Below are 17,082 nucleotides of genomic sequence, written 5' to 3'. Positions count from 1 at the left end.
TGTGTATAAATAGATAGATAGATAGAGAGATAGATAGATAGAGAGATAGATGCAGCATTACAATAAACAACAAAGTGAACTAAGTAAATAAGAATAAAATAAGACAAAGCCTCAAAACATTTCCTTTTTTTAATGTGAGGGACTAAACTTAGACTTACGGTCAATAGTGATGCCGACCTCAGGCTTGTGACCCTTATCAGACACTTGCCAGATATCGAAAGGCTGATTGGGTGAGTCTGGAAGAAGCCGGAACATCAGAAGTATGGTGTAGGACGGGGGAAGTCCAAAGGGATGGATGTCTCTATTGAACCCAAAACTAGAGTTAGGTTTGTACTACTTACTTTGAAAAAATATTATCTGCATCTGTTATATCTATATCTATATATATAACAGATAACAGATCCAGGAGCCCGTTTTCACATTAGCTAAGAGGTTCTAAGGGGTTCCCAAAGGGAGGTTTAAAATCAAATCTGGCATGTCAATGTAACTGGATATATTTTGATACTGCAGTGTGAATAGTAAAAAGATCACAGATTTGTGGAAGAGAAATGGATTATAATGTTCTGGGAAGCTTTTTGGGGACCGAACTTGATGCTGAGACTTGAGGAAAATGAAGCCCTTCAAACACCACCTGTCAGGATTCACTTTAACAGGGTGTTATAAATCCCTCAAGCCTCCTTAACTAACAGTGAGGTCTAACAATCTAGCTGAGAGCTGCTGGGCAAAGCATATCATGTTAAGACTAAAAGAACAAAACTGAAAATGCTCTATGTTTCTTTAATGGTGTAGTTTAGCAACAAGCTGTATTTACCTCAACGATTGCCTTGATGTGAACTCTATTTGTAATGAGGATCATTAGTGCTATTTAGTTAGACTAAGGATACAATAGGGTTCCAAGGTCTGGGTCTGTGATCAAGAACTGTTTATTTCATCTATTATGGGTGGGAAAACAAGCAATTTCTATGCAAACCATGAAAACGTAAAACTGGGAAAACACAAAAGGCATGTTTACATCATCCACTTTAAAATATTTACATTTAAATGCTTTGATTAAAGCCTTATGCAAATTGCATCATTAATCCAGACAAGAGGGGACCATGGTACTGATAAACCTCTGTGTTAAATTCCATACATCCATCCATCCATTTTCTGTACTGCTTATCCTAACTGACTCATTTGTTAGTTTTTAATAATATGTTTGAACAATGATCAGCTGAGAATGGAAATTAGGTATTAGTTGTTGGATGCAGTTTTTTCTACGAAGCTCAGATTTTCCAATAAATTTGGAATTATTAAAAATAAAAAATAAATTTTCCAAATAAATAAAAGAAAATTTGATTACCAGGCTTAAAACCAACAAAGCAGCATAGTGTGTATATATCTAGGTGTAATGAACTTACACTGAAGGCTGACTGATGAAGGCATCTTTATGGAGTCTGAAGGCTGTATAGCTGTTGAAGGAGCCTGGCTCCATTGATACCCCCTTAACTGAAGCGTACATCTTTTCAGTCAGATTGAACGCCTCGAGCATTTGGAAGCCTGTGAGAATGTGTACAGAAATAAATAATTGAGAAAGATGGAAAAAGAGATCTGCAGAAAATATTTGAAAGAGATGAAACGCTTATTGCTGAAACAAAACTCCAGAAGCAGTATAACCATCCTGCGCACTTCACTCTTACTCTTAACCCTGACAACTCTGTCACTGGGAGATAAACTCACAGTATTCCAGAAAATATCACAAACACCATCTAGCGCTGTATAAAAATATACATGTTTAACCAGACCAGCTATTCATAGCTATTGGTGCCTTTATTTTACTGTATTATATTTTATATCATATTTAAAGTACAAATTCACAGCTTTATAGTTATTTTATTCATGTTTGTATATTATTTTATCATGTTTTACTATATGTTTTATCATGAAAATTTTTTTGGATTTTTTTTGGTTTAAAGCATTAAACATTCTTTAGAAACACATAAAATGCTTTAATGGTTTTGAATGTCAACATGCATATCTATATAATGCTATAAAGTTTATTACTAATAGTATTAGTATAATTATTATTATCTGTACCTGGTGATGTGAAGCCATTCACATAGATCAGTGGACAAGCTGTGAGAGGAATCAGGAAACAAGTTCAATAATGCATAGAGTCTAATGAACACTGGTCACATAAATGAATAATAAATAAATTAATTTAAAAAAATAATAATAATAAAATACAGACCAAAATAAGTCAACTATCATAGACTATTTCATTTAATAATTTATTTAGAACCAATGCAAACCTTTACCTAGTTGATACTTGTTAAAGGATGTTTTAATGTAAAATTATGACTAACTCCTTAAAATGACTCATAATGTCAAAAACAAAAAAATACTCAAATATTAGTTGAGAGTAGAAACGATGAACAGGCATTTTGTACTTGCACTTACAGGAAGATGCAGTCTCACAGATGAAGGTGACCAGATTGTCTTGTATTGTGGAAAAGGCATCAAAGTCATCCACAATAAAAACGTGGCGTTCACTTGGCTTGCTGGCAATGTTCTGTAGCTCAGCGTAGTCCACATCAGCCACTCCAACCACAAACACACTGTAACCTGAATATGAGAACAGACCTAGTGGTCATGCCATAGTCAACTGCATTGATTTATACAGATTTTTTTTTTAATAATCAAAAATGTTTATTTAGAATTTGTTTGCATAAAAATTACAATCCGAATTAATTCCAAAGTTTTGAATGTTGATTACTGTTCCAAAGATATTCCAGAGCTGTTAGAGTTTGTACAGCAAAATAATAATAAAAAAATAAAATAAGGGGTCAATTTAAATAAAAAAATATATATCTGGATTTCTGTAAAGCTACTTTGTGAACATGTATATTGTTAAAAACACTATACAAGTAAAATTGAATTGAACTGAATAAAAAGTAACCTCCAGTCCATTTTTTAATAGCGATGACTGGTGTTTTCTGGTTGATTAAAACAATAGAAGAGTCCTATTACAACAATACGTTGGGACTTTTTTCTGGAGTGAATCTTTGCAATTAAATACAATTGAATTTAAACATTACCCAAAGGATAGTTAGGGCCTAAAACACGTCTATGTGTGCAAATTTAGGCATTTAGGTACATTAAACAATAAAAAAAGCTTGTAAGGAAATCTATAGTAACATTTTAGCAGTATCTATTGTTGAAATAAAAAATAGTAACACTATTCGGTGATGGCTCAACAGTTAAGGCACTGGGTTACTGAGCAGAAAGTCGGGTGCTCAAGCCCCAGCACCGCCCTTAACCCTCTCTGCTCCAGGGGCGCCGTATGATGGCTGCACTCTGACCCCAACTTCCTAACAAGCTAGGATATGCAAAGAAAATAATTTCACTATGCTGTAATGTATATGTGACAAATAAAGGCTTCTTCACGTGTAGTATCTTGCCATGACCCTGGCTGTAACTGGATAATTTGGGTTGTCAGCAAAATGGCATTGTCTTACCAGCATGTTGCAGCTTGACAGCGTTTTTCTGCACGTCATCCTGAGACCGTCCATCAGTAACAGCCACCAGAACCTTCGGGACATTCCTCCTCATTCCACTGTCTGAAGTGATCACTCTGTCGTACACGTATTTCAGAGCGACGCCTGCATAACAAATACACAGGTGGTCCTTATGTTCATGTTACAACTATTTTTTGAAGACTATTAAGTTACTGACTGAATTTTCCTTCTCTGTAAAATAATCCAAAACATTATTTCATCCTCATATCCCATATCTCAATGGTAGAAGCATGCAGTGAAATAATTTCAGCTTGTCATAATATTGTTTTGGTATAATCCAAAATGTCAGCATTTTAGATTACAGAGCACAGTTTCTGGAATACTGTGTATATGCAAATAGTGTGTAATAGTGTAGCTGAGGATCACTGGGAGATACACAGCACCTGTCTTTGTGTTTCCTCCCTTGTAGTTGATGAGCTGCAGGGCTGACAGTGCAGTGCCTTTGTCATTGTAAGTGTTGAGTCTGAACTCAGTCTTGGCATCGTCGCTGTACTGAACGAAACCAACCTGTCGTCGCAAACACAGGGAGATGATCGATAAATCCGAATCAGAATGAAAAACTCAGATTTTAAACAACTGTGCACATTACACAGGAATTCAACTAACATTCATGAAGATCTGGCTAAATAAATATCCTTTTGATGTTCGTGATTAGTTAGTGATTAGTTCATGCTTATAAATAAGACAACAATTTGAAGTGCTTATGATTTGTTTCTTAGTGTTGCTTCACATTGCTCCATCTTTCTTAGCTTGGCCTTTTAATCACTGCTTGGCAGCTGTTGCTATCTGCTAGTACCATGGTCACATTTTCAGCTTTTTGGCTAGCACACAAGCATTTATCTTGAACATTTTCCGAAAGTGAAGCTTAATACATGCTCAGATATGTGTTTTGTTCTGCAGCCTCTATTGCCCTGAGGTTTATTAGACATTGTGCTCACTCTCATCTGAACTCAGACCCCAAAACAAATGACCCTATGTGTATGCAAATACTAGATTTTGTTCATTAGATTCTAATTTTGGTTTACTTGAAATAGATGCAATGGATATAATAATGTTATATTAATATTAAGACTGCTTTCACCATGTTAGCTATGCATTAACTTTATCAAACCTTGTCTTTCTCCATTTTAAGTAGAAGTAGCAATTATTTTTAGTTTTGCTATTATCTGTCTGTTAATACAACACCATTTAGGCTTCTTTCAAACATGTAGTAAAGTTCTCAGTGGCATTTTCTATAGGTAAACTTTCCTGATCCCCAAAACTATACTATTATGTCATGATATAGGTATTACTATAAGTACTGCACATGAATGTACAAAGTCCAGTAATAGACAACCTAGGCTTCAAATTTAATGCAACTAATCCAGAGCTTCTGGAATAACCATTTGATTTCTGATTCTCTGCTGAAAACTCTTTGTACCGTTTCAGGCGAAACAGTTTCCTGGAAAGTTCATCCATACCTGCATTCCTGTTGGGCCGATGACATCAAAAGCTCCCATGATACTGAAGATAAACTGCCGTACTTTGTGGAAGCTATCTTCGCCGATGCTCCATGAGCCATCGATGAGGAACACAACATCTGCCTTGGCACCTTTGCACACTGAAGCAGAAAAACAAGTCATTCAGAGATTCAGCGCCACAGTTCATCACACAAGCTCCTTCATAAAGACCCGCACAAATCTTGTGCTTTCCAATTAGAGTCAGACATTCAGGGGGGAAAAAAAAGTTCTACAAACAAAGTCATTGACACTAGATGTTGCAATTACTCCTTTAATCGATCAAGTTTTTATGTGAAAACAAACAAAAGCGGCAGAACTTTTGATGATCGGAAAGGCTGAGATTTAATAGCTCTTTTACTCAGAAGAAAACTGAGTATATTTTACAAGATAATGTTTGCCTGATGCACTGCTGCATAGCTCAGAATTGCCCACATACTACACATACACTATTGCGTGCATTCTCAGATGTGTAAAACACTTCCTGGCCTCCATTAACACCTGAACTGAGCAGCATGCATGAAGTGGAAACAGATATGCTTTCCAGCATGTGTCCACCATGGCTAAACATGGTCAAACTTAGATTCAGAAAAGAAATTGGATTTGAAAAGACTCCAGTGCTGGAGTTCATCCAGTTTCAGTAAAAAGTTCCACTTTTATTGTACCAAGGCTGCTTTGAAACGTATTAAATTGATACTGATTACACCTGTCCAAAAGCTTTTAACTAAGTAAGTTTGAATACTCACAGCTTGACACGCTCTCTCAACGCATTCCAAGTCACTCATTGTAATCTTTTCAATGTCAGTCATTGAATAATTGAAAAAGTTGTAACCTTTTATTTATTTGTTGTTGTTTTTTAATCTAATCACTTCTTAGGTCATGCAAACATCTTGATAAACCGTCTGGGGTTTTTTTTTTTAAACATAATTCATTCCCTGTCCAGTCAAAACAGTCTATTTACAACACTGTATTTGAGGCTGGCCACACCATCTGGACATAACTTTAGTTATACAACCCCAATTCCAAAAAAGTTGGGACATAGTGTAAAATGTCAATAAAAACAGAATTCAATGATTCGCATAAACCCATCTGTTATTCACAATTAAAATTAGAAAACATATCAAATGTTTAAACTGAGTAAATCTACCATGGTTAGAAAAAAATGAAGTAATTTTGAATTTGATGGCCGCAACATGTCTCAAAAAAGTTGGGACGGGGAAATGAAAGGCTGGAAGAGTAAGTGTTACTAAAAAGAGCCAGCTGGAGGAACATTTTGCAACTAATCAGGTTAATTGGCAACAGGTCAGTAACATGATTGGGTATAAAAAGAGTATCTTAGAGAGGCAGAGTCTCTCAGAAGTTAAGATGGGATGGAAACATATGTTGCACTAAAACTTGTATATACCTTTCAGCATTGATGATCCCTTTCCAGAGGCATTGCATTCTGTTTTTATTGACATTTTACAAAGCGTCCCAACTTTTTTAGAACTGGGATTGTATTTCTCCAGCAGAATATCTTAATTTCCAATAGCTCCTGCACCACACTGCATGCACGCTACAGAGATATTCAATCCTGACAAATACTCATCTATCTTGGACACAGGACAGCTCATTCTGACCATGTTCCACTCAGACAAATGCCAAATCGACAACTGTCTGCTCAGTCTCAGTGCACCGGACATGCATGTTTAAAGAGCTGTTCAGCCAAAAAGTACATTTATACAATTTATCACAGTCATTTGATCAGCCAACATATTTAGTTGCTTAAAGCAAATATTATTAAGAAGTAAAGGAAACTCCTAGCCATCAGTTTTAGCATCATACAACATCATATCAGTTTGTTTGTCATTTATGACACTCCTAATCCATACTAAATCTTTCTTCTTGGTTTAATTTGCAACATATTTTTAAAAACATTACAAAACCAATATCTATCTATAAAGTGTACAGTTTTCAGTATTGTATATTTTGTATAGGAGAGTGCTGACCTGCCCAGCCAGGGGGAATGGTTGGTGGAGGAGGAGGAGTAGGAGGAAGAGTTGGCACAGGTGTTGGCTTTATCACTGTAAGAAACCAAACCAAATGGATAAGCTTTTTTCTGGATCATAAATTCAGTGCACATGAGTTACTGCTCATATGGAAGCGAAAGACTACGATTCTCACATGTGCGCTCTTTGGTGCTGACTCCAGGTCCTTCCAAATTAGGAGTTTGTACAAACACAGTGGCGCTGTACAGAGAGTCAGGACTCAAGCCGTCGAAGCAGTACTGACTCTGCGCAGCTGTGATGGTGATCTCCTTCTGACCTTTAGCAGATGCTGCAACATTAGACCAGACAAAATAAAATGAGCACAAGCGAGATGACGACTAAATAACAGCTCCCTAACTGGAACACTTCTTACACTGTACAGGGGATCTTAATATCAAATAACACCATCTATTTTATCAATTATCAAAACAAATACCCTTTTATTACACTCTATTTCCCGAACAGCTTTCTTTTATTGAAAATAAAAAAAATAACACAGCGATGCATAATACATGGATGCATTACTATTTGAACCAAAAAAAATATATAATAATAATAATAATAATAACAGAATAAGCATTATCTGAATTTATTTATTTATTGTGTAAACAACATACTCTACTGTATATTATAGATTAAAGCCACCATTGAGCCCTGGAAAGACATTACACCATAGACTAACAATTTGAAGAAAGACAGCATTATGCACAATTTGAAATTGGGAAAAAAGAAATACAAATGCTGGCTAATGAAGCCACCCCATATCTGGAAATAAAATGAAGTGGGAAATTTGACTTTTAAGTCGTGTCCTATTTTTTCATTTGCAGTTGTGGCTTGTCCATAGAGGCACTTATGGCAGAGTTTAAACATACAGTATATATCAGCCATTGAACAAATGCTAATCTTCCCCTGTACATTTTCATTTCTGTTACCTATTTTAAGTGACCAATGAGTTTTTAATTTTTTTTTATTGATATTTGAAATATATAAGCCAATGTTCCATTGATTTGCTTGGCCAAATCACTTATAAAATTTGACTTCAATAAAGCTGTGATTAAAGAATTTGTTTAAAAATGAGGCAAATTAATCAGTAAGGTGTCAATGTTAAGTATTAGGTGTTCAGTTTGATCAACTAAGCAAAATGTTTTGTTTGAATTTTTGTGATGCTATTCATTTGTCCTGTGAGTCCTGGCTTTTAGAAGACTTTTAGACTACATCTTTGAAAATCGGTGTACATATTCTGTTCCAGATTTAAGAAGTCTTGTCGACTCTCAACTGCGTAAGTCACTAGATAGTTGCCTATAACATGAGTCAATATTGGATAGCCTCTCAATGTAATTCTGAGTTACTAATGTCATCCTGCCCAACACAATCTATGGTCTATAATTGGCAGCTTGCAAATTGACAATAGAGGTGCACACATAATATATTTAGAATCAAATCCAAGGATTGATTGACTCAGAGAATTTCACATTACTTGAGTGCATGTCAAGCACATTATATTTGTAACTATGTTGTACATGTAAACATGCTCAGTTCCATACAAGAATCCCTCAAGGAGTTGTTTTCTCCATGCTTTCACATAATTAGGTTTTGACTAATATATATATATATATATATATATATATATATATATATATATATATATATATTAGTATATAGTCTAAATGTTCTATTTGTTCTTCATATGTAATTGAACATGTCTGGTTTTTAGACCATACTGTGTACTGTCCTGATCCAATCTAAACCCAGCTCTACCTCTTCATATAGATTGTCATTAACCACAGTGTGATCCTTTAATAAAACAGTATGTGATACCTAGGAATCTCTGATGAAACCGCAGACCTTGTGTGTTCCTTATAAATCTAAGATCTTTGTGGTGAATTGTTTGTTTTTTAATCTCTCAGCCATATTGTCATGTTCCTCTTTGTCTGGAGGACATACTACACTTTGTTTCATTGTTTGTCTCAGTACCTTGCTAAATGGACTGCCAGTGTGCATATCCTCCAATATCCTGCTCTTTTTTTTTTTTTTTAACTATACACCCTTAATCTATACGTGAATAAGAACCAGATGGATTTAAGGAAAGAAACAAAACTTTCTAGCCCATCTGAATCAGTTACAACTTGGTGGTCAAGTTTATTCTACATATGTCCTTCTACAGAGAATAAACGAAGAAAAAACATCGAAGATAAACATTCAGTCCAGGCGACTGACGTGTTGTCATTCCAGGAGACTGATGACACAATACAAGGCAACAGAGACGGGTCACTATGGCAACGATCGGCAAACAACTTTAACTATTTATACAAACAAGGGGGTAAATTAAACCAAATGATCTGGACATGATCGAAATGCACGTCAGAGTGGTTTATGTGACTCACAATCCAGAGGATTCAGCTTGATCCTGTAAGAAGTCGCTCCGCGGTGAGGTGTCCACTTGACGCAGAACTGGTCGTAACCGACGTTGTACGTTTCTAGGTTGGTCACATTGAGGTAGACTGCACAGACAGAGAAAGGAAAATTATCTTCCTTGTAAAACTACCCCTTCTCCTATTCATATTGTCCTGCTTCTTTGGATGAATGCATCTAGTAGTACTGAGTATTTTATTTTCATCCAGTTTATAATGGGCACAAAGAACACCTGTTAAGGGTGTATTTCATAATTTCACAGCCCGATCTAAAATGACCATATCAGGAAATAGTTGCCCTGGGATTACCACTTTATGATAACATTTACTGTACTGCACTTCTAAAAACAGACCTTCTGTCAATTCCTGATTGGCATGAGCACTATGATATGATTTAAAAGATACATAACATTCAGATACGTACGTGTTGTTCCTTGTCCCGTGAGCGCTCCGCTCACGCCAGAGTCGTACTGAGCAAACACTTTGACATCATAAGTTGTGCCAGGTAGCAGGTTGTGAAGAGTATATGAGGTAATATCGCCGACAAACACCTCCAGTGTCTCGTCCCTATCTGAGAAGCCCATATGACAAAAAAAGTTATGCATGACATTTACATACACATTTTTCATGCATGTTTTTTTTTTTTTATCTGCATATATGCATATACGTGTATATATACTGTATGTGTTTGTATATAATAACTTGAGGGTTTAAATTATTTTATCAATCAGGTAGGTGTGTTTGTTTTGTTGTATTGTTTTCTTTGGTAGTTTTGTTGTCTATAAATTATGTTCCACCATCACATTGATATGGACATCTTGACTGCTTAATATGTACTATTTTTGTTGTAAATATAAGGGAATCTCTTTTGTATGTCTTATACATTTATTTATTTGAGTGTGTTTATATGTGTATATATGCAACTCACAATTTGTGCAATGACAATAAAAGCAATCAATTCCATGTTTTCATGCAAGAACACTTAATTGTTAGCATATCTATTTCACTATTCCGACACTTTCTCTAAAAGAGATACATCAGAATAAATACCTTGCATATATATTTGTTGTCTTGTGGACGTGTGTATTCCCAGACTACATTAGCTAAGAACAGAAACAGATTGAAATGTACCTGTGGGCTGATAGACGAGTTTATACCCGAGCACCGGGGCTGGAGCAGGGTCCCAGGCCACACGGAAACGGGTGTACCACTCATCTGACACTCGAAGGTTTTGGGGCTCCAGCAGGCCAACTGTTGATCCAAGAAACACAGCAGAGAAATACCTCATTGCTGAATCCATTCTGCCAATTACCCAGCGAAAGTACACTAAAGCATGACTCATTTCCACTGAGTAAAAAAATCCTTATTGGCTTGGCATGGAGCTCCTACCGATCAGGCCCACATGATTTTTATACGCCATGTTTACGCTGCCTTCATGGAGAATATGCATGTTTAGACTGAGTTTACTGCATTTTATTTTCATTAAGGTAGCTATGAACTGCCAGGCATAACACTATCCCATGCCAAAATATTCAACAGAAAAATAACTCAGACTGATGTTTACCATTCAAAAAGTATCCTGCATCCTATCAGTAATCAGTTTCAGACAGGTTGTCACATAATTCCCAAACGGAGGAAGTTGTGAACTCAAGCAAGTGTACTGTTTTGTTTTTCTTAACACTGAATTAAGAACAAATATCTTTTGTACTTAGACATTTTGGGGAAATTGTAAAAAGACAAGCTCCAGGCTTTGCCAGTGTCTGTACAAACTAGTATGTTCTTTAAGAATCATCACATAGATGATTTATCATATTAAAGAGTTGAATATAATCTGATTCTTGAATAAGAAATTGTTCAGTATGTCATTTAATGCACACTAATAGTGGCATAAGAACATCTCTACACCTTTATAAAAATGTTCAAAAATGCAAGCGTCTATAACTACTATGCAAACAGACAATAATGCAGGTCTATATTAATATCCACAGTCTAATACAGTATTGTTTCTATACTATCAGCTTATTGACTCATATGGCAGGCATTACACATCTAAGCCTAATGATAAGCACTGTAAAATGTTATTTAATAAAGCCACACATTAAAACATGTTGTTGTATGTTTTTGTATGTTGTATGTTTTTGTTGGACGTTTACTGTATGAAAAACGCTCATTTAACATCTATAGAAGAAGTCTCCAGCGTCAGAGCTTTGTAATAGTTTAAGGTTAGGCTGTTCTACCACAGGAAAGTCTCCAGGTCCAGGTGCTTTGCGTTTTGCAATTCTTGAGTAAGATGACAAGCTGCATTTTTTTTTTTTTTTTTTTTTTTTTTTTTTTTTTTTTTTTTTTTTGCACAATGAACTTTTATTAAGAGAGAGAAAAGAACAGAGCGTACAGTTTTACTTTGTGTCACTTACGTGTCTTTCCATTTCCAACCAGAGACCCTCCTTGTCCATCGGAGTAGATGGCCTGTACCGTGATGTTGTAAGGAGTATCAGGGAGTAGATTTTGGAGGATGGCAATGTTTCTGTTTCCAGGAACAGCAGTCTGTGCACAAACATATGGATATCAGACAGGTTTAGGCTTATAAAAAAAAAAAAGAGTTGTCTAAAGAAAAAAAAAAAGTAGGATTCCATTCGGATTTTTAACAAAGTGAGCTGTTGTAGCTTTCCATTAGCAACTGTATGTTGAATATCTTGAAGTGGAGCATGAAATTGACACCATCTCTTGAGCACAAGCCAAACACACATAGTTATAGAGAGATTGGAACACAGATAAAACCCCACTTCAGACAAATCACTAAGGCATGCAGTCACCAACACATGGTCCACTCAGAAGCTCAAGGCTTTAGCCAGTAAAGAAAAAAAATAATAATTAGAGCATGACACCTGTCCCTGGAGAACTCCTGCCTTAACTATAATAATAATAATAATAATAATTTCCCTCAACAGTCACTGAAAAGAAAAGATTCGTTTCCGCTCCTTTAGCTGCAGTTTCAGGAGCTGAAATGACGTAACACCAGCTGCTCAGGTCAGAGAATAACATCCTCTGCTTTCACTCTTACTCTCTGGCCTTAACACATGATGTCAATTTGGACTTTGTTAGCCTTGTTAATTTACTGTATTAGGAATATTAATGTGCCAATCTGCTAATTGCTAAAGCTGGACAACATGACTGATGTGAACAGATTTTGTACACTCTGTTGATACATTTCATATGTCACTGTCCTACTGTAACAATAAACATTAATAAGCAGATTTGATTATGAAATGCATTATAAGATATTTTGCATGAAACTTAATAAACCCTTATATTATAAATGTGAATATAAGCACTTAGAATTGAATACTCACAAACTCAGTATCACATACATTACAGTACAGTGTAATCTGTCTTTATACGATGTTGCACTATGCATGAACTGTAAACATACACTCTAACAGGTTTACACGATTTATTATTGTATGATATATTCATAGTGTTGGGTCAGTGAGTAAGCTCAGTGATATGAACATTTATACCACAGTGCTGTTGAACTGAATTGTTGAATTGTTGGATCAGTTCTGATAGTTCTGGTCAGAAGGTGTTGATTGATTTTTTATAACAGTAGCTCTGACAATAGTTCCAGCAGCAAAGCCAATCACAGATTTATATTAATGGACTAGTTCTAATAGTTTTTATAGTGAACTTACACATTGTCTGTGAGGAGATGATTATTTAGCAGTTTTGAAAGGAGTCTCTAGTGTCAGCACTTTGTAACAGACAGCTGTAAAGCTGTAACTTTACGTTTGCTGATAGAGGAAAGTGTTTAGGAGGTTGATAGTTGCAATTTCATGGAAACATTAAATTTTAGTGTAATTAACTAAAAGAGAGGCTGGTGAGGGAACAACTAGAATGTTGTGTATGAATACTTACAAAATCAGCATCATGAACATACGGAATGTCTATAAGAATTCATGTGACTTTTGTGCACGTATAATGGTTTATTAAGATATTATGTACAGTATATGCATCCATCCATCCATCCATCCATTTTCTATACCGCTTATCATACAGGGTCGCTGGGAACCTGGAGCCTAATCCATTGCAGGGCACAATCACATATACATTCACACACCCATTCATACACTACAGACACTTTGGACATGCCAATCAGCCTACCATACATGTCTTTGGATTGGGGGAGGAAACCGGAGTACCCGGAGGAAACCCCCGCAGCACGGGGAGAACATGCAAACTCCGCACACACAGGGCAGCAGCGGGAATTGAACCCCCAACCTTGGAGGTGTGAGGTGAACATGCTACTACTAAGCCACGGCGCGCATAGTATATGCAGTCTCTGATATATCTCTGATAGGGAATAATCTCTGATAGGGAATAATCTATATAAATACTCACAAACTCAGTAATGGGGTCTCCTGTCATTGGCGCATACGTGATTTTGTACTGCATTACAGGTCCTTCAGCATGATCCCAGCCGATACTGAGTGTGCTTGTGGTGGCGTCAAACACACGGAGGTTTCTAGGACCGGCACGTGGCACTGAAATGGACATTGCTCACTGTTAGCATACTTCTCACACTAAGATGCACAAACACACTTCATACACAACAAATGACTGATTCTGTCATGTTTCTGCATCTCACCAGAGTTAGAAACTCCGTTTACATTCTGTGTTGTTAGTACAATCATAAAGCTTAGCTCACATGTTTTTCCGTTTCCTTTGATTGGTGGTCCATTTCCATCAGCATACAGTGCCGAGACACTGACGGCGTACGGTGTGTCAGGGACGAGCTGGTCCAGGAATGCATTGTTGATGTTTCCAGGAACCAAGACCTACACAGAAAAGATTGTCATGTAGATGACATGCAGATGAGCACGCTTAAGTGCATCTTATTTAAAACAGTTCTGTGAAGATCACTAATCTGGCACACACAAATATACATAATGACCTCACCATTAAACCCCTGTTTAGATTAGCGGACCAAAAGGACATCTTCAAATAGATGTGTAATGTAAACAAAAGCTGCCAGGGGTTAAATGTTAAATAGCTTTCTCCTTTACGTAACAGTTTGGATGGCTGCTGTTGGTGAGAGCAGACTTGGGGTTCACCTCCCATTCAAGTCTAAACACATCTGCTGCTGGTGTTATACAGCTGTGGGGAATCCCATTCTGTACCTGTCAACAACCAGCAGGATTATCACTCCATCTGATGAGTACCCTTTTTAATCTGTGAATCATTGCATCACTGAGAATCCAGTTGTGCATTAGACCGATGACAACCCTTATTTCAATACACAGGACAAAGAGCACATGGCATGCGGGTCTGAGAATCACTTGTGTATGGTAGGTAGCAAAATCCAAGTGAACGACCATGAACTGCTATTTCGTCCTTTATAAAAGAATAATAAATCTTTACTAAATTTTCTTCCACAGCTCTGTTGAATTCTTGAATCAGATGGGTCAGAAAGTGTTCATTCAGTTTCTATAACAGCAGCCCTAACAATAGCGCCGACTTTAAAGGCCCGTTCACACCAAGAACGATAACTATAAAGATATATATACTGTATATACACAATAACTATATTAGTGTCCTTTTAAATGTAAATTTAAAAAAACCCTCACAGCATCCTCCTCTGGTCAATGCTGTATAGTGGTGTTACAGTAGCAAGTGTATGGGAGTGACACGAGTACAAATTAGATCAACCGCAGAACTTGGCTCAGACAAAGAGAAAATCTCTGAGGTATGAGTCATTTCTTCATTCTTCACTAATATATGACAAAACAATTTGTTTTTTTCTTGACTGAAGCAATAGAGCCTTCACAGAGGTGAGTCAATCTCATTTGCTATTATTAAAATTCAACAACAATTAACACTCAATTTGTTTCAAGCAACGTATTCTTGAACAGAAACGATTAATGTTATGGGAATACCTAATAACAAAATGAAAGCATTCTTGGCAGTAGACTCAGACATTTGGCCCCTACTGTAGGTATGAACTGTAAGTACAAATCTCTAAACATGCACACTCTGGAAAAGTCATGAGACAATGAAAGCAAATGAACTTCCATATGGCCTTTGTTTTAACAAAACCCAGACTTACATCAAAGAATATTCGAATCACAAAACCAACAGCCTCATTATTTGTCACTCGGTGCTTGAGTCTTGCTTACATGTACAGAGTTTATCAATGTCTTGCGCAGATGTGCCTAGTGCATGTTTCTTTTGATGCATTCAGATCTTCTTTTGGCGCTATGTTTATTGCTTAATCCAAAAGTACAGAAGGCATGATTTATGTATGAAACTCCACCTCATAGTCAACTGTGGGAGCTAATAAAACTATGCAACTAAGCAAAGAGAAAGAGAAATGGGTTATACCACTGGCTGGAGTGAACACTTAGTTTTCTCCTCTCCCAGCATCAGGTATAAAAGAATTAGACGCTGTGCCTTGACTCACTACTGTCACTGTGTATTGTTTTGTATACCACACCACAATACTGGAGTATTATGTTCCATATATTATGTTATATTATGTTCCATTGTATTTGAGTAGTTGTATGGAACATGGAAGGAAGAGAAACAGAAGAGGATGAGAATGAAACTCACAAACTCAGAAGGTCGGACTCCGGTGAGAGGTGCATATTCAACACGGTACTGCTGCACCTGGCCCGAGGCTGGTTCCCACCGGACGTTGAGGCTGTTGGGGGAGGGATGATAAACCTGGATGTTCCTGGGTGGAGTACGAGGAACTGCGGGGTGGAACAACATAGAAAGCATTATAAACAGCTAGTTTTAGAGGCCACAAAGACAATCAGTCAAAGCTAGGAATTTAAAGGTTAAGCTTTGGAGCAAGAAAAATGGCATCCAGAACTGGCCCAGTTTAAACAGGAACTAGAACTACATTACAGCAATGAAGCTAGGAAATAAATGCTGAGCTAAGCAGTAGACACAGGCGCATTGGTTTTTATGGCATGCATGCTGGGAATGCACAAAGCTGTGGGGGGGAGGGGGTGTGTACAGTTGGACTAACCACTGTAGTTGTCTTTAAAACTGAAGCAGATGTGGCTTTTGTGTTCTAGTTCAGCGCAGAACTCCAAGCGTGATTTTGTAATAAACAAATGCTGCTCTATCGTCACTCCCAATTTGAGATACATCCACAAAATCCACAAGAGGCATAAGTTTCTCATGCACTGGGGCATTGAGGACAAGTACAGTACTGTGTGGATTTGATCCAAATCCACATACAGTATTATGCATTGTAAATTGTGCATGATCACTTCTACTATTCAGATATTAATAGTACAACATGGGAGAACTTGGCAAACATTGACCTACTATATGATACATTAGGGGATCATACACTGTTGTAAATCACTGGTGTGTAAATGTCACTGAGGGACTTGAGAAGACATAACGCATAGTTCCCTACTGCTGTTAGTGTTGTATCGAAGGGCGTTGGTGAGAACCAAAGCGTTATACATTCACGCTCCAGTGAAATCTGAGCTCTTCGATCAGCCTTCTCCAGACAGGGGATTTGCTGAGTAAGCTTCACATGCAGAGTGAAAATAAGGCCAATGTGCTAAGCGTGATCAGA

The 17,082-nt window shown here is 36.9% G+C and overlaps 1 protein-coding gene across 3 annotated transcripts in view; it reads right to left on the bottom strand.

The window, feature by feature from the left end:
- The window catches only part of col12a1b (collagen, type XII, alpha 1b), an 82,807-nt gene that overhangs the window by 17,956 nt on the left and 47,769 nt on the right, over positions 1 to 17,082 (bottom strand). For all 3 annotated transcript variants that reach the window (XM_053614818.1, XM_053614819.1, XM_053614821.1), the window contains exons 46-61: positions 16,095 to 16,237; positions 14,194 to 14,323; positions 13,887 to 14,029; positions 11,906 to 12,035; positions 10,623 to 10,742; positions 9,916 to 10,062; positions 9,465 to 9,581; positions 7,217 to 7,369; positions 7,042 to 7,116; positions 5,018 to 5,157; positions 3,941 to 4,064; positions 3,498 to 3,641; positions 2,440 to 2,604; positions 2,077 to 2,115; positions 1,401 to 1,539; positions 159 to 301 (exon numbers count right to left, since the gene is read on the bottom strand). In XM_053614818.1, the coding sequence (XP_053470793.1) occupies positions 159 to 301; positions 1,401 to 1,539; positions 2,077 to 2,115; positions 2,440 to 2,604; positions 3,498 to 3,641; positions 3,941 to 4,064; positions 5,018 to 5,157; positions 7,042 to 7,116; positions 7,217 to 7,369; positions 9,465 to 9,581; positions 9,916 to 10,062; positions 10,623 to 10,742; positions 11,906 to 12,035; positions 13,887 to 14,029; positions 14,194 to 14,323; positions 16,095 to 16,237 (2,052 nt within the window). The remainder of the gene's footprint in view (positions 1 to 158; positions 302 to 1,400; positions 1,540 to 2,076; positions 2,116 to 2,439; positions 2,605 to 3,497; positions 3,642 to 3,940; positions 4,065 to 5,017; positions 5,158 to 7,041; positions 7,117 to 7,216; positions 7,370 to 9,464; positions 9,582 to 9,915; positions 10,063 to 10,622; positions 10,743 to 11,905; positions 12,036 to 13,886; positions 14,030 to 14,193; positions 14,324 to 16,094; positions 16,238 to 17,082) is intronic.

The sequence above is a fragment of the Ictalurus furcatus genome, chromosome 25, assembly GCF_023375685.1.
Source record: "Ictalurus furcatus strain D&B chromosome 25, Billie_1.0, whole genome shotgun sequence".
Lineage (NCBI taxonomy): Eukaryota > Metazoa > Chordata > Actinopteri > Siluriformes > Ictaluridae > Ictalurus > Ictalurus furcatus.
This window is presented reverse-complemented; position numbering and strand designations above follow the sequence as displayed.